General features: G+C 43.3%; 1 protein-coding gene across 2 annotated transcripts in view; it reads right to left on the reverse strand.

Moving 5' to 3' along the window:
• The window catches only part of PINX1 (PIN2 (TERF1) interacting telomerase inhibitor 1), an 84,804-nt gene that overhangs the window by 43,629 nt on the left and 14,074 nt on the right, over positions 1-27,101 (reverse strand). For both annotated transcript variants that reach the window (XM_074947424.1, XM_074947425.1), the window contains exons 5-6: positions 26,182-26,271; positions 24,579-24,652 (exon numbers count right to left, since the gene is read on the reverse strand). In XM_074947424.1, the coding sequence (XP_074803525.1) occupies positions 24,579-24,652; positions 26,182-26,271 (164 nt within the window). The remainder of the gene's footprint in view (positions 1-24,578; positions 24,653-26,181; positions 26,272-27,101) is intronic.

The following is a 27,101-nucleotide window of genomic DNA, read 5'->3' on the forward strand; positions in this document are numbered from 1 at the left end:
CGTAAATGTGTAACTCAATTAAGAGCATATCTAAATGTCACTTGCAGGATACCCTCCCCAGTATAATGTCTCTGGATAAGTGTCTACAAATATTGAGAATGTCAGCAGAACAAAGTGGGCCTAAGGAAAGTCTTATGTGGCTGAAGTGCTACTATACATAATATACTCGGGCAAAACACCACAAATGTTTAATTCACAATCTTTCCACCACTTCTGCTTAAAAAAAAATTTAAATGCCGTTCTTGTGAGGCAGGACTTATGAAATACACTTTAGAACCCTGCACACTCTTGAGGGTCATGTATACTTTAATAAACATAACATGAAAAATGTATACCAGCCTGTGAATTCTTTTCAACTGCAAATTTTGAATTAATGTTATGCTGCCAGAATAACAGAGCTATGAAGACAGCATGTACGGTATTCAAATATCAAAACACATAAATGTCGATTGTGTTGAAATTTTGGGCATCTTCCTATATACGTTCTTCCAATTAGAGCAGAAATTATTCTTACAGGTAGACACTGCATCTCTTTTGGAGTAAGTGATCCTTTCTTGTTAGGAGTCTCAATGTGAAAACAAACTCTTCTGCTGAAAAGGACAACCACCTTTTAAATCCTCCAGCATCAGGCTTAGAATGGATAAAACCCAAAACATTTTAAAACAAAACCAATTACTTTTCTAAGGAGAGCAGTTATTACCCAGGACATATCACATGGGCTAGCTGCTGAAATCTACATCAGTAGGGATTGCAAAAAAGAAAGTCACCTCCACTCAAATGTTAAAATCAGCCTGTAGCCTCATTCCCTTCAGACTATTCAAAGCTATTGGATGCTCAAATAGTTATAGCAATAAAAAGTGCCTATTTGCACTGCAATTGGCCAAAACAAACTTTCCTGTTGGATACAGATATGGCCATGGCAATTCATGTTTGTGACCACCAGTCTTGATTATTTACAACTCATATTTAGATATACAGCCACATAATCCGTGAAGAACTCCTAGAATTAATGCATGGCAAGACAGGCCATGATGAAAACATCAGCCCAGTGAATTGCTCTTTACGCACTGGCTCCCCACTGAATACACAATCCAGTTCCAGGTCTCTGTCTTGATTTTCAACAGCTGCCATGGGATTAGCCCTGGCTTCTTTAGAGACCCCCTTCCTCCACAATAGTGAACACCCACAACAGCTACATTCTATTCCAACAGTGAAACCCTTGACTACTAGGAGGCAGTTCCCAATTCAGAAGGCAGAATCTTCAAGAGAGCTGGACCTAGTTCTTGGTCTACATTTAAAAATTAGACCTATGTCACCCAGGGCTGTGAAAAATTTGGCGCCCCGAACATTGTAGTTAAGTCAACCTAACCACTTGTGTAGACACGAGTAGGTCAACAGCATTCTTCTGTTAACCTAGCTACCACCTCTTGGAGCGGGGGATTAACTACATCGATGGAAAACCCCCTTCCATCAATATAAGAAGTACTTATACTGCAGCACTTCATTGCCGTAGCTACAGTGTAACTGTGTCATGTAGCAGCTGTAGTGTAGACAAACCCTATGGAACTGACTGCTGCAGGATGGAAGAACAAGCACGGAACTAATCGCTTCAGAACTACACACAACACTTATTTCTTTGACTTCCCCTCAGTAATTTATTCACACACCCCAGATAAATATGCAAACAAAATAATCAAGCTATTTCTCCCACAAAGGAAGGAATCAAAGTTATTACTTCTAGGAGGGAAGGGTTACTGTTATTTCTATTTAAAAGTTTCCATTTACAACGAGATTACAACCTATCTCACAGGAGAGTTGTGAGGCTTAGTTAGGTGTTGTCTACACACAAACGTTGTACCATTTAACTATGCTGGTATACTTACGTAGTACAACTGCCTACTCTGGATGCAGCTGAACCAGTATAAAGGTGTTTATACCACAGAGCTTATTACTATACGGGAAGGGAATAAACTGTATTGGTATAAGGCACTTTTATGTCAGTATAACTCTGTCCACATAAGGGTGGAAGTGGGGTGGGCGGATTAGGGGGTTATACCAGTATAATTATTTTGGTTTAAAAAAAAAAATCAGCCCCTAACTGAAATAGTTATACCAGTACAAAAACTGTAGCTACACCAGGCCTTAGGGTCTGAATGTATCTGAAACATTGACTGAAAGTACCAATTATGTGCCAAGTATTACTATATGATCAGATATTTTAAGTAAGACTAAAAACCTCATTTTCATTAGCAGTTACTAATTATCTAACTACTGTATAATTACTTTACAGTCCTATTTTCAGAACACTACATACTTTTGCTATTGCACATGTCTGCAAGTGTTTGTGTAGAAAGGTGTGCATGCGCACACTCTATTGCCCTCTGCTGGATGGAATCAGAACCGCTCCGGTGTCTATCAGAGGCACTACACTTAAGAGGCTCCTTTAATTTACATGGCAGGGCTTTGAGCTCAAGGAGCATGAGGATCAATATGCTCTCTCTCCTGTCTTGTGACTTCGGAGTGGCCATGGTGTGCAGCACAGGGCCTACTGTGAAGCCCTAGGTAACCACGGATTGTTTAAACACCACAAACAAGTACACCATGCACTTTTGGCCAGTGAGTTTTTTTTTTTTTAAATGCTTCAAACATTCTTTAAAAAGAAAGGGAGTACTTGTGGCACCTTAGAGACTAACAACTAATCTTTGGAGCTTAAGGCACAAAGCAAACAGCAGCAAACTACATCAAAGCCTCCCTATTATCACTCCCTACTGAACTGTGAAAATATAAATTCAAAACTGACAAGCCAGTTAGACTTTTAACTAAGAAGTTAGTGCAATTAACTTTAAGCATGCCGCTCTGCTACCATATTTCTGGCACCAGCTTTGAGAAGTGGCCCAATTCTTCTGAGGAACAGAAAGACCATTTATCTACTGTATTTATTCAGGGCAAGCCTCCTCCTTCATGTCAAACCGAGGAATGTAGCGCTGCTGAAGATGACTGGCAGTGATAAAGGAGCTGGTACGATTTTCAAATGAATATGTCATGCTTTTCCAAGGCTTTAGACAAAAGTGAATAATATGCCCTCCTAAACAACCACCGGGCACCAATTCTGAGAAAACACACTAGGCTACAATGCTCATAAATTACTGGACATTATAAAACCACAGTCCTAAGCAAGGCTACTACCTGGATCTCCTACACACAGGCAATTTTATTAGATACAATTGTGGAAATAGTCAGCATTACAATTGGATGGGAAAGGATCATCTTTCACCAGATAAAGTCAGAAAGTGAAGCTACTTTACAGAACAATTTGTTTCCAGATGGACCTTTTCAAAGAGTCATATTGGTCTATGTCCATTCTCAACACCCGTCCATTTTAAGTAGGGTGATCATTTGTGTATTACCAATTGTGTAATAAACCTATCACCATCATACAGCACATCTAAGCACCAGTATAGAATGGAAGAAAAATATCACAAGATAAAACCAGACCACTCCCACTGATAATACTCATTCAATTAACAGAGCAACCATCTTTATTCAACCATCAGCAACACAGCAAGAAATTCTCCCAGAAGGATAAAATGGAAAGTTGAATGGATGGATCTGGCACAACATCCGTCCTAAAGGTGTTCTGGCATTAGGGGATTTAACAGGGATCAAATTCCAAAGGGAAAGGTTCCCCTAGAAGAATCCCTCAGTGCCCATCCTCAGTGAGTTCAATGTTGGGGACAGACAAGGAGGAGCATTCTTTTGCTCTTCTGGCTAATAGCAAATTTCCACCGGACTGTATATTAATTGGCAAAAAGTGTTTTTCCAGTTCACAAGTTCAAAGCATTAAGATAACTCCATATCTCCATATCCAGAGGAGGTACGCTCAGTTTAAAAGATGATTTTTCCTAGCTGCCAGCCCTGCAAACTCACCCTGGGATCTGACAGTCAAGCTGGATGCTTTCCCCTCTCAAGGCTCACCTAGATTACACTGGCACACCTATGTCTCCTAGGGGTATGAAAAAACCACATCCCTCATATGTAGTTAAGCCAACCTACTTCCTGGTGCAGACAGCGCTAGGTCAACAGAAGAATTCTCTTGGGGAGGTGGAATACCTAGAGCGATGGGAGAACCCTTCCCGTTGCTGCAGTTAGTGGCTACACAGAAGCGCTCCAGCTGGGCTGCTGTAGAATTTTAAATGTAGACATAGCCCCAGCCACCAGCACCAGTAATAAGGGTTCCACAGGCCAAGATATAACCTTAGCGACACTCCCCTGTTCACTCTCTTTGCCTAGCACCACCTATGCTGGGCCATACTCTCCAGCGCAGCAGTTTGGCTCAAACCAACAGACAAGAAAACTCCTAAGATACAAATGAAGAACAGTTTATGCCATTGTATTACTAATGGCTGCTAACTCTCATTGAAGAATGGGTTGATGAAGATACAAGAGAACATAAGAACAGCCATAGTGGGTCAGATCGAAGGCCCATCTAGCCCAGTATCCTGTCTTCCAACAGTGGCCAGTGCCAGGTGCCCCAGTAGCACATATTTTAGATAGAGGTGAGAGACAGAGACAGATGAGAGATAAAGACTTTAGTTCTATTCAGTGGCTTGAGCAATGTCTGCAAAAGCTCATGGTGCGTCTACAGTATGTTTTAGGCTTGATGGCCTATTAAAAACCAGACCCTAGATGAGAGGATGGCACACTGCTTGAGATGGAGCTCTGGGAAGCAATGTACCTGAGACAGGCACATTGCATCTGGGAGCAGAGGGGGAACATGGCCGCTGGGTCACCTTTTCACAGAGCACATCATGAGCTCCCCACATCCAGGGCCAGGTCCGTAAGTTAATAAAGAAGGGGAGCAGGGTCATTCATGGAAGGTGACGGTCACGACTATCCTGGAGCATCCCCAGAAAGCAAGCACAGGCTAGGGCTCGGCATAAAGCCCTTTATTGTATGAGTGTTTTTGCAAGGCTAGTTGCCAAGTGTGACAAACTGTGTGTTTCCTAGTAGCAAATGTTGAAGTCAGAAGCCCCAGGGTTGGTTTGTGGGGTTTGTTTTTTTTGGAGGGGAGAGGCTGGCCAACAAATGATGGCTATTGATGGGCATCCTAAAACAAGGGAGAAAAATATAAACCAACCCCCTCAAAAAACCCATGGAGCATATTCTGAGCCTTTGGATAAGATCCACTACAATTACTACATGCAACATTCTTTCGCCATTTGGTAACTTAGAAACACGAGGCTTATTAAAGGGGGGAGCAGGAAAAAAAGAGGTGTTTCGGTCTGCAAGACCTGCTTGGAGGAGGTCTGCTGTAATGAACAGATGTCAGGGAATCAGCAGCCCAAATGATGCATTAAGTACTAACTGTCAAAACAAGGGCTGCTACTTCACTTAACCAGAAGCAACGGATTATACAAACACTCCAGCAGGTAGATACCTCTTCACTTGTTATTTGACCTCAGCTTTCTGAGGCTCAAAGATCTAATTAGAGTAACACCCCATTCCTCGTCCCAATCCTCTCCCCGCCCCCCTTTCCCCTCCCCCCCCCCATATGTGCAATTTAGTGCTCTGGAGCACCTTCCCTCCTCTTGTCCCTCCCCATCCTAATAATATGTAAACAGCTTTGCTTCGGCAAGTATTTCAGGCAAGCTGGAGACAGTCATGCTTCAGGAATTTCAGAAAGTCTAATTAAGTCAGGATATCCTAAACCCACTGCATTGAGTTTATAGGCACTATGGCTGTAAAATTCAGAAGATAAATATGCACATACATAAAGCATACTTCAGACAGCTTTTTAGTTCTCCAGCACCAGCGGCTGTTAGTAAATAAACATGCACATTATATTATTGTAGCGCCTTGGAGACATAATCTTGCCCCACAACCCCCCGGTGCTAGGTGCTGTACAAACACGGAACAAGAAGAGAGTCCCTGGCCCAAGGAGCTTTCAATCTAAGCCTAAGACTTGAGACAACAGATGGATGCAGACAGGAGAGGACAAGAAGACAGGCATAGAAAGAGCAGCAACTAACAGAAGGTGTAAGAAGGAGTAAGTTAAAGTAGGGGCATCTTGGCTTTTTCTCGCTTCTCGGCATACATAAGAACATAAGAATGGCCACACTGGATCAGACCAAAGGTCCATCCAGCCCAGTATCCTGTCTACCGACAGTGGCCAATGCTAGGTACCCCAGAGGGAGTGAACTTAACAGGTAATGATCAGTGATCTCTCTCCTGCCATCCATCTCCACCCTCTGACAAACAGAAGCTAGGGACACCATTCCTTACCCATCCTGGCTAATAGCCATTAATGGACTTAACCTCCATGAATTTATCCAGTTTATCCATTTATCCAGTTTATCCACTTATCCTTTTAAACCCTGTTATAGTCCTAGCCTTCACAACCTCCTCAGGCAAGGATTTCCACAGGTTGACTGTGCGCTGTGTGAAGAAGAACTTCCTTTTATTTGTTTTAAACCTGCTGCCCATTAATTTCATTTGGTGGCCCCTAGTTCTTATATTATGGGAACGAGTAAATAACTTTTCCTTATTCACTTTCTCCACACCACTCATGATTTTATAGACCTCTATCATATCCCCCCTTAGTCCCCTCTTTTCCAAGCTGAAAAATCCTAGCCTCTTTAATCTCTCCTCATATGGGACCCGTTCCAAACCCCTAATCATTTTAGTTGCCCTTCTCTGAACCTTTTCTAATGCCAGTATATCTTTTTTGAGACCACATCTGTACGCAGTGTTCAAGATGTGGGCATACTGAATGAGGGAGGCAACCTAGTGACAGAGGATGTGGAAAAAGCTAATGTACTCAATGCTTTTTTTGCCTCTGTTTTCACTAACAAGGTCAGCTCCCAGACTGCTGCGCTGGGCATCACAGAATGGGGAAGAGATGGCCAGCCCTCTGTGGAGATAGAGGTGGTTAGGGACTATTTAGAAAAGCTGGACGTACACAAGTCCATGGGGCCGGACGAGTTACATCCGAGAGTGCTGAAGGAATTGGCGGCTGTGATTGCAGAGCCCTTGGCCATTATCTTTGAAAACTCGTGGCGAACGGGGGAAGTCCCGGATGACTGGAAAAAGGCTAATGTAGTGCCAATCTTTAAAAAAGGGAAGAAGGAGGATCCTGGGAACTACAGGCCAGTCAGGAAAGTGATCAGGAACAGTCAGCATGGATTCACCAAGGGAAGGTCATGCCTGACTAATCTAATCGCCTTTTATGATGAGATTACTGGTTCTGTGGATGAAGGGAAAGCAGTGGATGTATTGTTTCTTGACTTTAGCAAAGCTTTTGACACGGTCTCCCACAGTATTCTTGTCAGCAAGTTAAGGAAGTATGGGCTAGATGAATGCACTATAAGGTGGGTAGAAAGCTGGCTAGATTGTCGGGCTCAACGGGTAGTGATCAATGGCTCCATGTCTAGTTGGCAGCCGGTGTCAAGTGGAGTGCCCCAGGGGTCGGTCCTGGGGCCGGTTTTGTTCAATATCTTCATAAATGATCTGGAGGATGGTGTGGATTGCACTCTCAGCAAATTTGCAGATGATACTAAACTGGGAGGAGTGGTAGAGATGCTGGAGGGGAGGGATAGGATACAGAAGGACCTAGACAAATTGGAGGATTGGGCCAAAAGAAATCTGATGAGGTTCAATAAGGATAAGTGCAGGGTCCTGCACTTAGGATGGAAGAATCCAATGCACCGCTACAGACTAGGGACCGAATGGCTAGGCAGCAGTTCTGCGGAAAAGGACCTAGGGGTGACAGTGGACGAGAAGCTGGATATGAGTCAACAGTGTGCCCTTGTTGCCAAGAAGGCCAATGGCATTTTGGGATGTATAAGTAGGGGCATAGCGAGCAGATCGAGGGATGTGATCGTTCCCCTCTATTCGACACTGGTGAGGCCTCATCTGGAGTACTGTGTCCAGTTTTGGGCCCCACACTACAAGAAGGATGTGGATAAATTGGAGAGAGTCCAGCGAAGGGCAACAAAAATGATTAGGGGTCTAGAGCACATGACTTATGAAGAGAGGCTGAGGGAGCTGGGATTGTTTAGTCTGCAGAAGAGAAGAATGAGGGGGGATTTGATAGCTGCTTTCAACTACCTGAAAGGGGGTTCCAAAGAGGATGGCTCTAGACTGTTCTCAATGGTAGCAGATGACAGAACGAGGAGTAATGGTCTCAAGTTGCAATGGGGGAGGTTTAGATTGGATATTAGGAAAAACTTTTTCACTAAGAGGGTGGTGAAACACTGGAATGCGTTACCTAGGGAGGTGGTAGAATCTCCTTCCTTAGAGGTTTTTAAGGTCAGGCTTGACAAAGCCCTGGCTGGGATGATTTAACTGGGAATTGGTCCTGCTTCGAGCAGGGGGTTGGACTAGATGACCTTCTGGGGTCCCTTCCAACCCTGATATTCTATGATTCTATGGATTTATATAAGGGCAATAAGATATTCTCCATCTTATTCTCTATCCTTTTTTTTAAATGATTCCTAAGATCCCGTTTGCTTTTTTGACTGCCGCTGCACACTGCGTGGACATCTTCAGAGAACTATCCACTCCCTTATGGTCACTTGTTGACATGTGAGCTTACACCACTGTATGTCATCACCTCTACAACTGGCTCTACATTTATGATCCTACAGCTTTAAGTATCAAATGTAAATCAATAACTAACCTACAATTTTAATCATTAGTACAATCACAAATATTACAGATGGAAATTATGTCACCTAGTCCATTCCTGTGCAAGCGTAGGATTGCTCCCTACAGAACGTTCATAGAGCAGTACAACAGAAAAGGCATTTTTAGATACAAGCAAATGTCAGAGCTCCACAACCCAACAGCTGAGTATTTTATTTTATTGGTGCCCCAGATTTAAATCATGCAGCACCAAAAGCAGCATTTATACAAAAATGCTACGATGTGATGGTCTTCTAAGAACAGTATTCGGTTTGTACTACTACAGTAATAGGACAGAATGAGATTGGTGATAGGGAACAGCTAATTTTTTTTCAAATTAAGGACTTGATGCTGAGAAGTGGCGAGACTGTGAAGGGCGATGGAACAGCTTCCATATGAGGAGAGATTAATAAGACTGGGACTTTTCATCTTGGAAGGAAAAAAAAACGACTAAGGGGCAATATGATAAGAGGTCTACAAAATCATGACTGGTGTGGAGAAAGTAAATAAGGAAGTGTTATTTACGCCTTCTCATAAACACAAGAATTAGGGGTCACCAAACAACATTAACAGGCAGGTTTAAAAACAAACAAAAGGCCGTATTTCTTCACACAACACAGTCAACCCGTGGAACTCTTTGCTCCAGATGATGTTGCGAAGGCCATGACTATAACAGGGTTCAAAAAAGAACTAGATCAATTCATGCAGGATAGGTCCCTCAACGGCTATTAGCCAAGCCAAGGTGCCCCTAGCTTCTGTTTTCCAGGAGCTGAGCGACAAAGGATGGATCACTTGATGATTACCTGTTCTGTTCATTCCCTCTGAAGCACCTGGCATTGGCCACTGTCAGAAGACAGGATACTGGGCTAGATGGACCTTTGGTCTGACACAGTATGGCCATTCTTATGTTCAAGCATCGCAGGATCTTAGCTTGAGAACTATTTCATTACAGTAGAACCTCAGAGTTACGAACTGACCAGTCAATCACATACCTCATTTGGAAATGGAAATATGCAATCAGACAGCTCACACACACACACACACACACACACACCCCCCGCAAATACAGTACAGTGTTAAACGTAAACTACTAAAATATAAAGGGAAAGTTTAAAAAAGGATTTGACAAGGTAAAGAAACTGTTTCTGTGCTTGTTTCATTTAAATTAAGATAGTTAAAAGCAGCATTTTCCTTCTGCATAGTAAAGTTGGAAAGCTGTATTAAAGTCAATGTTCAGCTGTAAACTTTTGAAAGAACAATCATAATGAATATTTCATTATGGTTGTTCTTTCAAAAGTTTACAACGGAACACGAACATTTTAGAGTTACAAACATTCTCCATTCCCAAGGTGTTCATAACTCTGAGGTTCTACTGTAGTTGAATGAAAGAGCTTCTACTTTAACGCTATAATAATAGAATAAAAACTAACCTGCGCTTATTCTGGCATGTGTGTCAATGTGGAATTCACCCTTTGCTGTTTTCTCCTGCACTTCCTACTTCCCTCTTCACGGAGTGTTTAATTACATTGGCATAACTTTTGGGAGAATTTTTGCATCCATTGCTGTTCAGCAAAATATCTAGCACACTGGATAACACGGGTAAGGTGCAACGAATGTTCCAGTTGCTTTTGTGCAGTGGTATGCAGTGTAAGACAGCCTTGTAAAGCCAATTAGTAGTTAAAAATAACGGGCTGCTGCACAAATGTGGAAGTGGGGGAATTCAAAGCCAAGGAAACGCTTCTTCCACTTATTACTTATCCTGTGCCCGTTTCCCTGGCATCTGTGCATCAGGTTAAAAATAAACGAATTCAAACAAATATATGAGTCGTGCCAATGGGTGCTTCAAATTACAAGCCAGAGCTAATCAAAAAGTTCTGTTCCAACTTTTTTCCTCTCCAAAGAAAAGCTGACTCATCAAAATGGAAACTTCTGTTTTCAACAAAAAATGGGTGTTTTCATCAGAAAACTGAAATAGCTTCAAGTTTTGGGTGACAAACTTGTACTGAACAGTAACAAATTTTCAGCTTTCAGAAAAATTTCAAATGAAAACTCAGTTTGGTAATTTTTTTTCCTGGGAACAAAAAGCATTTCCTGACCAGGTCTCCGTACAACCCCCTTCAGTATAAGCTGGTTACAGCACACAACTGGGAGTCAGGAAATATGGGTTTTGTTCTTGGGTCTACCACATATTGAGTCAGAGCTCAGGTGAGGTACCTAACCATTTGTCCACTGATTTTGGCTGTGCAACCTGAAACACTTAGGGTTGGTTTTCAGGGTGCTGGACACCCATAACTCAGATAAGTCAATGGAAGCTGCAGGGACCAAACACCACTGAAAATTCAGGCCCTAAATAGCTCAAGTTGGGCACCCAAAATTAGTACAGGGGGTCCCCAGTATAGGTCTCCCCCTTATCTGTCATTTCATGTAGTCAGCGCTCATCAATAGGGGAATGTGTTCCGATTCATGTCGGTCCCGATCCGCATATCTGTTGCTTCACCTTGTGTATGGCTTTTCTGTGGGTGCTTTCTGTGGGGAGGCGCTGGGACGGGGTGCAATCATGTCTGGGGCTGCCGACTCCACTGATCAACTCCGCCCCTTCCCTCCCAGTGCCTCCTGCACGTCGCGAAACAGCTGTTCCCTGGCATGCAGGAGGCCCCGAGGGTGCGGTGGAGGGAGGAGCAGGGATGGGGTGCGCACGAAGATGGGGGCAGAACTGGGTGGGAAGGGAGTGGGGGGGCGGGAAGAGGAGGGGTGGGCTATTATTTCTTATGGGGAAAAATTCCCTTGAAAATTCCCTTTTCAAGAATGCAACCGACATACACCAGGGATTCCCTGTACATACTTTTGAAAGTGTTGGTCTTAACAGCTCTCTGCCTCAGTTTCCACACCTTCAGAATGGGTATAATATATGGCTGTTGGGATGAATAATTTATTAATGTGCTGGAGGCAGATACTATGAATGTTGTTAGAAATGCCTAACAGAAAATAAAGAGCATGGACTGGTTGCTGAGCAAGTGAGCCTTGTACCATAATCTGCAACTTGCCACCTCTGGCAGACTATCAAAGTGCCCAAGTTCCACAATTCAAGGCCCTGAACCGAGACTTGCCCTGTTGCTGGTCCTGGGCAATTCAGTTCCAGGAACCATTTTAAGCATGCCCCATCATTACAGTTCATGTAGCTGTCTCCATGTAGAGATTTTGCTCTCTCTTTTATAGGTGTAAATCACGGTAACTCCACTGAAACGTAAAATAGCTGGAAGGGAGGAAATTCAAGCCCAGAGAACAAAAGGGTTGTGCACACCCAACATGGGTCATTTCAACATGTAGTTTATGAGTGTTCACTGACAATAAGTTCTAACACTCCAGAATGCTGGTATAACACTTTCTATCATCACCAGATGGCTAGGAGATTCCATCCCACACCGGTGGACTATGACCCAGCCTCTGTTATACAGGTCTTTGTCATCTTCTGGCTGGCCCACACCAATGTGATATACCTAGACATTTAACCATCAGCGGTTTGGAAACTCCAACTAGTCTAGAACACTGCAGAATATCTCCACAGCAAGATGGGCTACCATGAGCATATCAGACCTGTGCTCTGCTCTCTACAGTGGCTATCCAATGAATATATTGAGTCAAGTTCAAGGCCTCTGTCATTTTCCTACTATGGGTATGTCTACACAGCAACTAGACACCCGCAGCTGGCCCGGGCCAGCCGACTTGGTCTTGCAGGCTCGGACTACGGGGTTGTTTGATTGCTGTGTAGACTTCCAGGCTTGGGCTGGAGCCTGAGCTCTGGGACCTTCCCACCTTGTTGGGTCCGAGAGCCTGGGCGAGTGTCTACACTACAATTAAACAGCCCCACAGCCCGAGTCCCATGAACCCGAGAGAGATGACACAGGCCAGCCATGGGTTTTTAAACTGCAGTGTAGACATAAGTCCAGGCCTCTGAGGGTATCTAAAAGAGCCAAAAGCTCCAGAAGAAGACTGTGACTAATACCTCTGCTCCTCAGGCACCACAGAACTTTCTACCATAACAGTAAAGCTCCCCTGTGCAGGAGAGAGTGCTTTCTTCGGGGCCTGTCTGAGAGTGTGGAATGAACTCCTGCAGGAACTAGCTACCACAAATCTCAGCACCTTCTGCTCCAAGGACAAAGCACACTGCAACCAGCCTTCTCTAACACAAATACACTGTGCGCACATATTAAAAAAACCTGCCAAACCAAAACACTCCACCATCCACATAATTTCTCTCCCTGCTGCCCTGCCCCAGCCAGCTGCAGCCCTACCTGTGCCTCCCTGATAACTTCCTCATCTCCCCACACATGGGTGCACCCCAGTTTGAAAACCAATGCTCTGTACTATGCCACGTGTGGATACCAGAGTGCAGTGTACTCTATCAATCCAGGGCCAGTCAGCAGGTGGGGGAATGAAGGAGCCTGCTATTCTGGCTGTACATCAAAAGGGACCTAGGACTCTATACTTATAGCAAAAGGTGTAATTATATCCTAGTATGATATCCAAATTCTGTGAGGGGTAGATTAAAATTTCAACGAACTTTTCTCATCACTTTATTTCCCGTCCAGCAGACCAATTTTCTAAAAAGAATGTCTGAAATCGGCTAAATGTTTTTTAAAAGACTAGTTAGAAAAACACAATTTTGTGACAAAATTGTAATGGCCGTAATAAGGGCTGTGTCAGAAATGGGTTTCACAAGACAAAGTCAAGGCTAATTAAGTTCTCCATGCTCCAATCCAAAATTCCTATATGAACGCTGCAGCTCTCTCATAGTTTAAAAACTCTACAACTGCCAATTAGGAATTGACATCTCTTGGTTTACGTGACAAATTCAACAATTAAATCTTTTCTAATGTGTTTGTTTTTATGGCTCTTTACATGGCTGCACTGCTCCAACCTGGATTTACCCTTTCCTCCTGTGTGGAGTGATCTGAATCACATTATTTTACACCGTATCGAATCAACTTGTAAATGCTAAGGGTCCAGTTCTGTCACCTTTTCGCACAGCAGGTAGTACCTCACTCTGGAAACAGTCCCGCTGGGAAATCAATGAGACTATTTGCGGAGGAAGAGCCTATGTAGTGTATGGGTGGCAGAGTCAAGCCTTAATTATTTTGGGCACTTTACCCCATGGGTTCTTCCACTGATGCCACTGGGCCTGATCATGGAGTAAAGTATTGTTCATTCAGTGATGATATCGCCTGTTAAACTCTTGAAATGTACATAAACATGAAAGCCACAAACCTTTCCGACCTGATATACTACCTAGCTTTACCAATCCATGGCAAGGATTTCTGTTCTTGAGATTGCTTAACGGGCGGGGGGACTTTTGCACTTTAGAAAGCAGATATCAGCGATAAGTGCAGCAGATGGTTACATCTGGGACTCTCCCTTTAAAATGTTTCACCACCCAAACCTAAAAAGCACTCTTCAAAAAGCAGCAGCAGCAAAAAACTTACCGCCCCAAAAAAATGCAGTGTAGTTTTCACAGAGTATAGTTAAAAAATGACTAAGTTTTCTTGATATATGAATTTGTGGGCAAACCATTTATCAACAGGCCTGTTTACCTCTGCAGCAGAGTCCCTCAAGCCAAGAGCCATGTCATTCCCCTTTGACTGATTAATTAGCCAATCAGAGGACATTTTTCACTGTGAGGCATGATGGTTTATTCCTGCTAATGCTTGGTCTCTAACAGCGACACATTAAAGCCAACTCGGCTCTTTTAGCCTATCGAAGTGACCAAAAGGGAAGGAGAGAAGATAAATCAAAAGAGCTCCCCCCAGTTTCATTCCAGTCCCTAACTAAACCCCCAAGGAATGAACAGATAGAGGCAAGACTCTTCACCAATGAAGAGAAAAGAAAAAGCACTGGTTCCTTGAGACTGGGAGATGTCTTTATCTGCTGATTTCCGAACAGCAATAATTTATCCTCAGTTGATTAACAGGGTGCTTACAGAATAGGCAATGGAACATCAATACATAGCAGTTCTCTTGATAAAAGGAAAGAGGAGCTAAGATACCTTGCCAGATAAAGGAATGTTTACCATTGCTGCAGGAATAACGTGCCCGGTACTGAGAAGCGCCAAACAGAACCCCGATTAACACCACGGGGCCTGATGGTGTAATGAGCTCTGCAGCTGGCCGTCAGATACACCAGCACAAAATGGGTGCAAAATGCTACCAGTAGTGTTTTGTACTGGTGTAATGAGTACACAAGGTGCAAGGCTGTGATGAACTCGGCCCTTTATTTATATTTTAATGAGTTAGCTATTAGTTGTATGTACCATTTGCCCTCTGCTGGGTGGAAGCAGAATTGCTCAAGTGGCAAAGTGCTCAAGTGTGGGTCAAAGCCCTACACTAACAGCTGATGAAGGGGCTTTTGTCTCTGAAGTTTCACAGGCCATGGTTTGCAGCGTAGCCTGAGAGGCCACAGATTTAATACAATACATTCACAAAAACTCTTCTCTCAAAAGAAACATTAAGGTAATTCATTCAAATGGTCAAAAGGCAGGAAATGCAGAACTTAAGACTGAATGTACAATATTCACTCTTTCCCTTTGTGCCTATGCCTCTGGAAACATGGCCCGCTCCCACTGAAGTCAATGAGAGTTATCATTGCCTTTTAATGGGAGTTAAAGCTGCCCCTTAGCCCAACTACACAACATTCAATTTCTCAAATTATACATATAGGCACACACACCAATCATCTGTACTGAGTAAACCATGATGGTCAAGGCAGACAAAAATTAACAGCTCCCAGGAAGGGTTCCTACAAATCTCCATCTTCAAAGTTTGGATCTCCTATATAACAGCACAATGCAATTTCCCACGGCTACTGATAGGGTGATAGAGTGAATTTCAATCACTTACCAGAGTTTACCATAAGTGATCAAGCATTTTCTTTCCCCCCCACCTACCAAACTATTGATTTTTGAGGATACGGTACAAATGAATAACCATCACTGATGTACAAATTGCAAGGAGCAGCCATCACAAAAAACAGAAGCCGTGAGCGGAGGCTGAATGGTGACTATGTTGTTACTGGAGTGTTTGGTCAGGGTTTACAATAGAAATAGTTCAGTATTTAACCATCCATTCCAATATTTAACTCTTCATTACAGGACTATTTATTCTCATTTACTTCCCTTACTGAGAGATTCATTGCTTTTAATGCAATGTTTAATAATATTTACCCCTCAACAATGTAGAATGCATTAAACGTTCTTTAACTGTAAACATGAAGGACTGACATGTATATGAGACAAACAGACTCTGAGCATAGGTCTGAGAGCCATAAAGTCCTAAATTTTAATCCCACCTCTGACCAATTCCCTCTGTGGGTCAAGTCACAACCTCTGGGTCACAGCTCCTCACCCTCGAAAATGGGGATATTATACATCTAATATCAAATAAATACAGCAGGAGAGAATAAATGCAATACATATTAGAGACCACCAGAGAGTTAAGGAGGAAGACAATGCTGTAGAAGCCATCACATTTTTGTGAGGTATTTCAAATAAACCAATTTATAATTCCCCACCCCTGACATGTTAAATCCAGTTTTTCTTGACTCTATTTACTATAGGGGCTTGGATTTCCCTTAGAAGATTATTCCACTGACATTGCCATTAGGAAGCTTGCAGAAGATCTGGCATGTGTCTTCCTTTTCCTAACTAAGTGCCTGCTCCCTGTTCTATTCCCAGATTTTGACCACCCTGAATAGAAGAAGCCTTTCCTTTTCCTTTATTACTCCCCCACACCCAGATATTTATAGACATTGTGGCAGTCTCCTTCTACCTCTTTTCTAAGATGAGCATATCCAATTCCTTCACTCCCTCCTTCTAGGACATGCCCTCTAACCCTTTAGCCATTTTACTAAGCTCATTTTGGACTCTCTCCAGTTTTTCAACGTCCTTTTTGTATTGCGCATTCCCATTCTGAACACCCTGTGCCAGCTGTGATCTTGCCAAGCTCAAATAAACTATCAGCAATTCTTATCTTATAACCAACTTCTGTCTTATGCAACACTTAATGTCCACAGACAAAGCTTTGAAAAACATAGCTAATGAGTCCTGATACCACCCCGTGACATAGGTATTAGCTCCATTTTACAGATGGAAAAACAGATGCAGAGAGAAGTTGTGACTAGTCTAAGAACACATTAGTTAAGCCTCACATACCCTGTGTCAGGTAAGTATCAGCATTCACATTTCACAAAGGAGAAAACCAGGGCATAGAGGGAGAAGTGGTTTGCCTACAGCCGCACAGTGAGTCAATGGCAGAGCCAGGATTAGGCAAATTTTCAAGTTCTGGATTCTAACCACTAGGCAACGAGATCTTTGATAACTGCTGGGAAATGCAAATCAATTGAGGAAACTCTGGAAAACGTGTCAGAAGCCAATTTCCTGATAAAAAGTGAGACAGCAATGGGGAGGAAGACTGAAATTCCGGATGATGAACAGGAAAGTGATCACACCAAACCTGGAGGTAAATGGGCAACTAGTCTTTGGCCATTTAGGGGAACTCATGCATGACAACATCCATGTTACTATAATTTAAGGAAGCTGTTTACTGATCAGATGGCCTCAGATGAGAGAGGCTTAAAACACAAGTTTTCTGTGCAGGAATTTGACTTCTTAGAAGCATCCCAGCAAATCAGGGCTTCTCCCGCAAACCCCAAAATTAGTCAGTGCCAGAATCATGTTCTTCAGCTAATGAGCTGGGACCGTCTAACTCATTCCCAAATCCTCAGTCTCACTCAGGAGTATTTTCTCCTGTGATAAGGCTCCATCAGGAAACACAGCTGGATGGAGGAAGGAAATTCTGAGAAGAAAAAAAAAACAACAGTGGGGGTTCCAGGAAGTTCAACCAGATAGGAACTAATGGAATTTGTTTTTCTGTCTCCCCAGCTCCTAAGCGAGTGAGAAAATTAAAGGGGGTTGGGGAAGAAGCCTGGCAGGCACTGCCCTGCAAGCAGGTCCCCACCGTGGGTCTCGGGAGAGCGCCATAATTACAATTCAATATTTTCGATCACTCATTGTCTCCCTGAGAAAACTGCAGACGTTTCCAATTTAGGTGAGCTCCAAAGCTCAGCCATTGTTTTCACTTTAAAGGAGACGGTTCCAGAGGTCCCTCTGTAGTTTATTAAAAAGGCTTTGTTTGGCCACACGATCTATCATGAAGGAAACATTTATTTTAGATTTAAAATTATTTAAAAAAGAAGCCTATCAAAGACTTTGGGTACCCTTGCATCATCAATACATACAATGAAATCCCAGCAGCATTGACGTAATCACTTTAACAAGATCTCAGCTGGCCAGACACCTACCAAAACTCCTTTCCACCCCTTCATGGGTATGGGGAGCAAACCCACAGCCCTCTCTAAAAACCCTATCCAACCTGATGTGGTCTTTTTCAGCTTGCCTGAAAAGTGGCTAAGTTCAGGCTACTTGGGACTGGGAAGCAAGAGCCTTCACAGAGAATGCACTACCAGCCACCCATCTCTTTCATGAAGAGGGGAATCCAGCTTGTGCATCTCTGCTGACTGCAGATGAGGCAGAATGAGGTAAGGAGAGAGGTGGTCCCCCAGGCAGGTAGCCTCAGACCATTCAGGGCTTTACAGGGTATAACCAACATCCTAAACGGCACGCACAGCCTAATTGGCAGCCAATACAAATCCCAGAGCTCAGTGGTCATACGCTTCCAGTGATGTGTCCTGCTCAGTAAGTGAGCCACGTCATTGTGGGTCAGCTTCAGTCTCTGAATGGTTTTAAGGTGCAGCCCCAAGCGGAATGTGCTACAATAGTCTAATCTTCAGGTGACAAAAGCACTGATAACAGTGTCACAGACGGACGACATTTGAAAGGAAAGGTCACAGCCTCCTAGCCAGTTGCAGGTGGTAAAAAGCTGACTGCCTTAGTGCTGTAATGTGATCATCAAGCAGCAGCTGGGAGCTGAAACCACCCCTAAACCGCAAACACGAGTGACTAATGGTGGATGTACTCCCTCAGTGGGACGAATATTATCTCCACCATCTCCTCTAGCTGCTTCCCACCGCCCACCATATCTCAGTCTTGTCTACGCTGAGCTTCAGCCAGGTCGCTCTGACCCATAACTCAATCTTACTGGCTGAGGTGCTGAACTGCATGAGGAGAGCAGAACAAGAGAGATACACAGCTGGTATGTATCAACATACTGATGGCACCCCCACACCTCCTTAATAACCTAATCCTCCTAATGGCCCAGACTCAGGTACAGTGGGAAAGGTTACAGACTAGCACCCCATGGCACCCACACCTGAGAACTTTTCAGGAAAAAGCAATTTGCCCACAACTACTCGTTGCGATCTCTGACAGAGAAAAAGACTGAAGATTTATCCAAGGACAGGTACATAACAGGCAGCTGCAACGTAAGCTCCTCTGCGTCTCTTGACTCTGGGCTGGTGGGACCATCTCTAGGAATAAGAAGGGAATTTAGTGTCCTAGTTAACACAGTCCGTGCTTTCTTTCGAGGTTTTGTGATATGGGCAATTGTCCAGCAGGAAATGGACTGAAACCACCTCACATAGACCACCAAACAGCTATTACACGTAGAGAAGGAGTTTTGGTGACTCAGTGACCTGAGTTGGATTCTATGAACTAGAGGCGAAATATTAGACATTCTATTACCGGTTCCTTGAAAGGGATCTCTCTCAAGTACACATGGTTTGAGAATGCAGGAACAATACAAGGCGCATTACCACTATACAAAAAGTGTGGTTACAATAAGACTTTAGAAGCCAATACGACTCCTTGGTAGCAATAGTTCTAGCACCTAAATCCACCTGTCCTGACTTGTCCCGAGCAGGGATGACAGCATGCAACTGCTGAAGGCTGAAACTGTAATGAAAAGGCAAGGGACCACAGACTACCACTGTCTGAAAGCGCATCCCAGGGTTCTGATGGACACCAGGACTCTTCCTACACTCTCTCACTGAACAGGAAATGATATAAACTACTGTCCAAGAGAATTACAGCATATGCAGTGCTCTCTCTTTGCCACATCAGGGAAAAGCCCAGTGTCCAGGAATTGCAGCACAGACCACAAATAAACATAACAAATACCATTTAAAAGGGTCAACTGACCAATTAATTTAATATCAAGTCAGATTCCCCCCTCCTATGGAAAATCCAGTGTAGGAGACAAAAGAGGAGTAGGAAAAGTCTGTGAAGTTCCATGCTGCAAGTCCCCCTTTACTTGAGGGGCTAAGCAGGGCAGTTTTTATACTGTTCGCCCTCTAAACGACACAGGTGTCTGGGATCCAGAGAGAAGGGAGGGCTATTGCACTGTGGCTAGAATGGCTTAAGAAGCAGCTGTGCTACTATTGGCTGGGTCTACCTGTGGCGGACCAGCAGCTTCAGAGGGGATACAGGGGGCGATACCACCATGCCAAGTTGCCCTACCTCTTCTGCCACTATTTCAGCATAGAAATCTAGCCAGGAATACCTGCACCCCACAGTTCAGTGCCACATCAAAGCCATTAGCCATCACGTTTTTATAAGAATAAAAACATGCCTATGTCTGAATACATTTCTATAGTGCTTCCACTCCTCGGGTTGCTACCTTTCTAATTGCTGGTAACCAGACCCCTGAGACCCTGCATGTGCTCCACCTCTTCCCCGCAAGGCCTCGCTCCTGGTCGCTCATCTCCCCCCATGCTCCCGTCACTTGCTGGCTCATCTCAAGGAGGCTGCCTGCAGGTAGCAGGTGGCCCCAGCTGAGCAGGTGCTGGTGCGGGTTAATGACCCAGCGTCTCCCCCTGCCCTGTGGTAACTGGGCTTTTGGTTCGGGTGCCATTTAGTGTCGCCAGGTAATTAGTATTGTCTCCTTGAGAAACTGCCAAAGACTTCACTGCAAAATATTGTGATGTGAAGGAAAGATAGAAATATAGTAAAAGGCCAATATGACTCCACTAGGAGCTCTTTAATGACCTGAGAAATCAAAAAGGAAGCCTACAAAAAGTGGAAACATGGACAAATTGCTAAGGAGAAGTACAAAAGAATTGCACGAGCATGTAGGGACAAAATCAGAAAGGTTAAGGCACAAAATAAATGGCAATAAGAATTTTTTTAAATACATTAGGAGCAAGAGAAAGACGAAGGAAAGCATAGTCTTCTACTTAGTGGGGAAGCATATCCAATAAATGAGGACATCAAGAAAGCTGAGGTATTTAATAATGCCCATTTTGCCTCAGTTTTCACTGAAAAAGTTAATGGTGACCAGATACAAAATATTAACAACAAGGTGAAAGGAATGCAAGCTAAAATAGGAAAAGTATATTTAGGTAAGCTAGATGTATCTAAGTTGGCAGGGCCTGATGAAATTCATCCTAGGATACTTAAGGAACTTGCTGAAGGAGTCTCGGAACCATTAGCAATTATCTTTGAGAACTCCTGGAGCACGGGTGAGGTCCCAGAAGACAGGAAACAGGCAAACATAGTACCTACTCTTTAAAAAGGAGAACAAAGAGGACCTGGGGAATTATAGACTTGCCAGCCTAACTTCAATACTTGGAAAGACAGTAACAAATTATAAAATCAGTTTGTAGGCACTTAGAGGATAATAGGGTTATAAGGTATAGCCAGCATGGTATTTGTCAAGAACATATAATGCCAAAGCAACCTAATTTCCTTCTCTGACAGGGTTACTCACCTAATGGATAGGGGGGAAGCAACAGATGTGATATATCTTGATTTTAGTAAGGCTTTTGACACAGTCCCACATGACATTCTCATAACCAAACTAGGGAAATGTGGTTTAGATGAAATTACTATAAGGTGGGTGGCACAACTGGTTAAAAGACTGTACTCAAAGAATAGTTATCAATGGTTCACTGTCAAATTGGGAGGACATATCTAGTGGGTCCCGCAGGGATCAGTCTTAGGTTTGATACTACTCAATATTTTCATTAATGACTTGGATAATGAAGTGGAGAATATGTTATAAAATCTGCAGATAATACAAAACTGGAAGTGGCTGCAAACATTTTAGAGGACAAGATTAGAATTCAAAACAACCTTGACAAATTGGAGAAGTAGTCTGGATTCAACAAGATGAAATTCAATAAAGACTAGTGCAAAGTACTTCATTTAGGCAGGAAAAATCAAATGTACAACTACAAAATGGGGGATAACTGGCTAGATGGCAGAACTGACTAAAAGGATCTGGGGCTTGTAGTGGATCAGACATTGAATATGAGTCAATCGGATGCAGCTGTGAAAAAGGCTAATATCATTGTGGGGTGTATTAACAGCAGTGTTGTGTATAAGACATGGGACTTATACTCAGCACTGGTGAGGCCTCAGCTACACTACTGTGTCTCATTCTGGGTGTCGCACTTTAGGACAAATTGGAGAGTCTCCAGAGGAGAGGAACAAAAATAAAAGGTTTAGAAAACCTGACATATGAGGAATGGCTCAAAAAAAAAAACAAAAAACAAAAAACAAAAAACAACTAGGCACATGAAGTCTTGAAAAAAGATGACTGAGAGGGAACCTGATTATCTTCAAATAGGTTACAAAAAAGACTGTGATCAATTGCTTTCCATGTCTACTGAAGGTAGAACAAGAAGTAATGGGCTTATTCTGCAGTAAGGGAGATTTAGGTTATTAGGAAAAACTTTCTAACGATGGGGGTAGTTAAACTCTGGAATACACTTCCAAGGGAGGTTGTGGCATTCCCACCACTGGAGGTTCTAAGAACAGGTTGGACAAACACCTGTCAGGGATGGTCTAGGTTTACTTGGTCCCACCACAGCACAAGGGGCTGGACTTGATGACTTCCCAGCGTCCCTTCCAGCTCTACGATTCTACAGTGAGATCACTGTTTGGATAACTCTGTTTGGGCAAAATGTGATCCCTGAGTTCCTTACATTTAATGTGGAGATGAAGACTATAAAAAGACTATAAGTCCCCGCAAGTTCTGCTACACCTTGAGCTATCAGGAGGCACCACCTCAGCAACAGGGCCCACGGCCATACAGCTAATAGGAGAAGTTAATCAAGGGGGCTCAACTACTGAAAGCATATGATATCTTAGGCTGCTGGTGGTTGCTATGGACTTGAAGTCCAAAAGCTAATTTCAAAACTGCTGTAAATTAAGACCAGATGTATTGTGGCTGAGGGAGTCTCCCCAAACTGTTATCCGTCAAGTGAAAATGATGTGGCTTGTAAAATGAAGGTCTGGATTATGACTCATAGTTGCAGACAAGACAGGATGGTTCTTGGTTTTAAGTCTCTCCTAGCCTCAGTTATTCCAATTAATGGTAGCTCTATTCTTGTAGTTTGGGGAATTCTTATCATAAGAAGCAGAGCGGATACCCATTTTCTCTCCCTGCCAAGGTTTCATTTATTTAAAAACAAAAAAAATTGTAAAGCTACCTAGGAGAACAGCAAGGCAGTGTATCGTAGCTTGGGTTACACCCTGCAATCTCATGGAGGTGCTGTAGTTTTGACAGCCTACAGATCTTTACTGTTACAACACTCACCAGAGACAGGATCTCCTGGCACACTATTGCCAAGCCCCCTGTCACTGGCTTCTCATGAAGCTGTAAAACAGCTTTAAAATATTTTTGATTGGAGCTGGCACAAGGCTCTGCATATTCTAGCTCCATCACATATGATATTCAAGAAATCCTCTCAGTTCAAACACAGGCTCCAGCCTTCCCTCTAACCACAACCCACTTCAGAGTGCCCACAGGGTTAGCACTATAATTCCTGTGGCATGTTCTTTTGTCCCTTCTCTGTGTGCACACTAGTGATCACCAGTATTGCCAAAACACTTGCCTGGTTGCACTAGTCACGTTCCTGCACAAGGGAATCACTCTGCGTATTCATAAGACAGACACCCTCCTCCTAACAGCAAGATGCTACTGAAGTGTTAAGTGCAAACCTAGCTGTGACCTACAGAACTCACATCGGTGAGTCTATAAGTGTCAATTTGGACATCATATTTTACCTTCCTGAAGGAACGAAGAGTCCCTGGGAGATACGTAATAGCAGATTTGTGCCTGTGCATACTGCATACTGAACAACGAAAGTGAAAAACAAGTCACCATATTTCAGGTGACATTAAAACAGCTCCTTGGGTCTAGAATTTGTAAATATTCAGCTCTCTTGTGGAAACATAGGAACAATTTACTGTTTTGCTGAGTTTGGTCAGTTTTTGCTAAATATTGTACTTTATATTTACAATATGTATGTAATCTGCAACTCAAACAACAAAAGATAGCTACTATGCATTCTATACTGCAAATAAGAGTGTAAAAGGAAAAACAAAATTCTTAATACTGACTGATTTTTAGAGAAGTTACACCATGTCCGCAGTAAATCATTAAAACATCGACTAAACTCATTCTTTTCACCAACAGTTAAAAGCTTGCCCTTCCATTCAGAGCTTTAATGGGGACAGAATGGGGGCTTTAAGGACCCGAAAGGCCACTGCTCTCGAAGAGTACGTAATAATCTCACTTGCATCAAGGCATTTGGATATGTGCATAGGTTTCTTTAAAGGGAAAAATGTTAAAAGAAGAGGAATAGTTTAGACTATTGAACCCAGAATCAAGAAAGACGTTCTGGCCGGCACTTCCCGCAGCTCCCATTGGCCGGGAACAGTGAACCGCAGCCACTGGGAGCTGTGAGTGGCCATGCAAATGTAAACGACGGCCCGCCAGCAGATTACCCTGATGGGCCGCAGGTTGCTCACTACTGCCCTAACTAGTTTTGAGATGGAACTTGGTAAGTTTATGAACAAGACTGTATGACAGGGTTGTCTGTGATAGCAGGGGACTGGACTTGATGACCCAGGAGATCCCTTCCTGTCCTACATTCATATGATTTACCTCAGTTTTTGTACTCTGTCGTTTCCCAAAAATGCAGGACAGGTCATCTTCGCTGCGGGAAGAGAGATCCTTTCCTGGAGGGGGGGGAAGCAAAGAAATGCAGCCATTATTCATTTGGACAATATCAAAAGTGAACAGTGGGGTTCCAGAAGCCTTAGGGGGTGGGGAGACAGGGACAACATGTTAAGCTGGCCCTAAACGTTGATTGTTCTTGGCCCTTTTGTAGGGGGAGGAATGGGTAGGGATGAGGCAGCAAGTGGGCACAAGAAGCCCGCTGTACTGCCTGTCCTCAGACAAACATACAAAAGGTGTCTCTGCACTCCTTCAAGCTATCCCAAAGGGGCCAGGGAAGGGGTAGGGTCATGGCCCGCCCCCCTCCCTCCATCTTGATCGCCATTCTGCTGACAGGATGCAGCAGGGTGGAGAAGGCTGCACCATGCAAGAGGGAGACCTGGTCTGTGTCCCCTTACACACAGGGCGAGTTCAGTGAACAAGCATGTCTCCTCGAACTCTGGCTGGATATCCTTGCCTCTAACAGCATTAAGTCCTCTTCTCTGGATACAGCGTCGCCATCTCTGCCGGGGAGGGTTTAACCCTGGCTTATGAAGAGCAAAACTTCTATCTCTGGAAAGCACCAGATTGCCCCAGCCCGTGGGTCTCTAAAATGTTTTCAAGGGCAGGGGAGTGATGCTTCAGGCCCTGCAATAAGCTTTATCCCTATCTGAATACTACGCTATCTGAATACAGGAGTGGTAGACAAAGCAGAGGAAGGGAAAGAAAGGAGGAGCGATGTGACATCTTGAGATGCCACCAAAAGTTAGCTGCAGCCTTTGGTGGAGCCCTAGTACTACAATTTGGCCCCCATTAAGAAGTCAACTGCTGCTATTTTATGTGATGCATTCACTAGCGTAACACAACATTGTATTGGGGATTATATTTTAACAAAGTACCCATTAATGGAAAATAGTATGTATGGGTAGAATCCGTTCCAATGACATTTTTATTTACTTACATACACACAGAGAACTGAGAGGCAAATAGGATTACTATTAAAGTAAAGCCAGAAGCAGAGGATGGCTGACGCATTCAGTTATTAAGAAGAAAAAAAAAAATCAAAACTTCAGGAGTTAAATTTAATTATTTGGGTGACCTAGGCCAATGATCAATGATAAAGAGAAGACCTGGTAACAGATCTTTCCTCTTACTGCAATCAAGTTTAAGCTTATCACTGATCTTATCCACATGACCACTAAGAGGGGCTATCAAGATTGCACAGGATATAGCTGTACAGATGTCCATGCAACAACTTCTCGTGAGTTCTTTCAACACATGGACCATTGTGTTTTTAATTTTATACCATTCAAAATAGTCACCTTTCCTTATTAATAGCAGCTTCCTATAGACAATGATTGAATTATTCAAGAATACCAGCCTAAAGCCAACAAAACCTGCCAAATAAAGCAGGAAGGCTGTATTATAATTGAAAGCTGGTTGCCACATGGATGTTTCTAATGACAAATATAAGTCAGAGGGCGTGTGTCATCCTGGTACATAGATATTTATAACCCTGAAGTTCAAGAAAGAACAACGAAGTGCCCCTTACCTTTTGCAAACTTCATATAATGAACACGTTTCCTGGAGGATCTGGATTTCTCTTCAAGACTGAATGTCTTCTTCTGTTCGCTAGAGGGCTCTAAAACACAAAGGTTACATTTCCATTAGACAAACGTTAACCACTAAACTCAAATGTCAGTATATTTAATGCCTCAATTTAGGACCGTGTCCCAAAAACCAGTCACACCACAACATCGAAGAGCATGGTAAGTGTTGTTCAAGATACGTTACCATACGATCTTATTACCCCACTTCCCAGCTATTATGTTACCCCTACTCGTTATAAATGTAATTTGTAAAAAGATGCAAGTTCTTCAGAGCAGGGACAGTGTCTTGTTACTAAACATTTAAATTGCAACAGTGCCTACAAGCAATCAGGTTGGCGGGCCATTGTTCTAAGTCCTCTACAATGTCTTTATGTACAACCCTTAGATAGAGTCTATTATCATCATTTGTTGCCCACCATACCAATTAACCTAAAAGGAATTCTTGATGACAAACACACTGATATACAGGAGTGACTAAGTTAGGGTACACCCTGAAAAGTGGCTGGAAAAAGCACTGTGAGGTTCTGTGATCATCTCTCAGTGACTCTCACTTTTCTAATGCAATCACTCATAGGCTGATTCTCTTCCCTTACAAGGCTCTTCATGGTCAATCCCCACGCTACCCACCATCGCTCATTCAGCATCAAGATGCTGATGCTCACCTCCGATCGGCCCATCGTGCCAGCCTTCATCGTCCACTTATTCAATTTTCAAACAAGCACCATCATGCCTTCTCCCATGCTGCCCCACAGGCTTGAGAGGAATTCCCCATAAACATCCACAAAGCTACCTCGTTGTCCACCCCCAACTCCTATGCTGGGATTCTTAAAAAAAAGCCCTGATAACAGTTAGGCTGCAGATG

Source organism: Natator depressus, chromosome 3 (assembly GCF_965152275.1).
Source record: "Natator depressus isolate rNatDep1 chromosome 3, rNatDep2.hap1, whole genome shotgun sequence".
Lineage (NCBI taxonomy): Eukaryota > Metazoa > Chordata > Testudines > Cheloniidae > Natator > Natator depressus.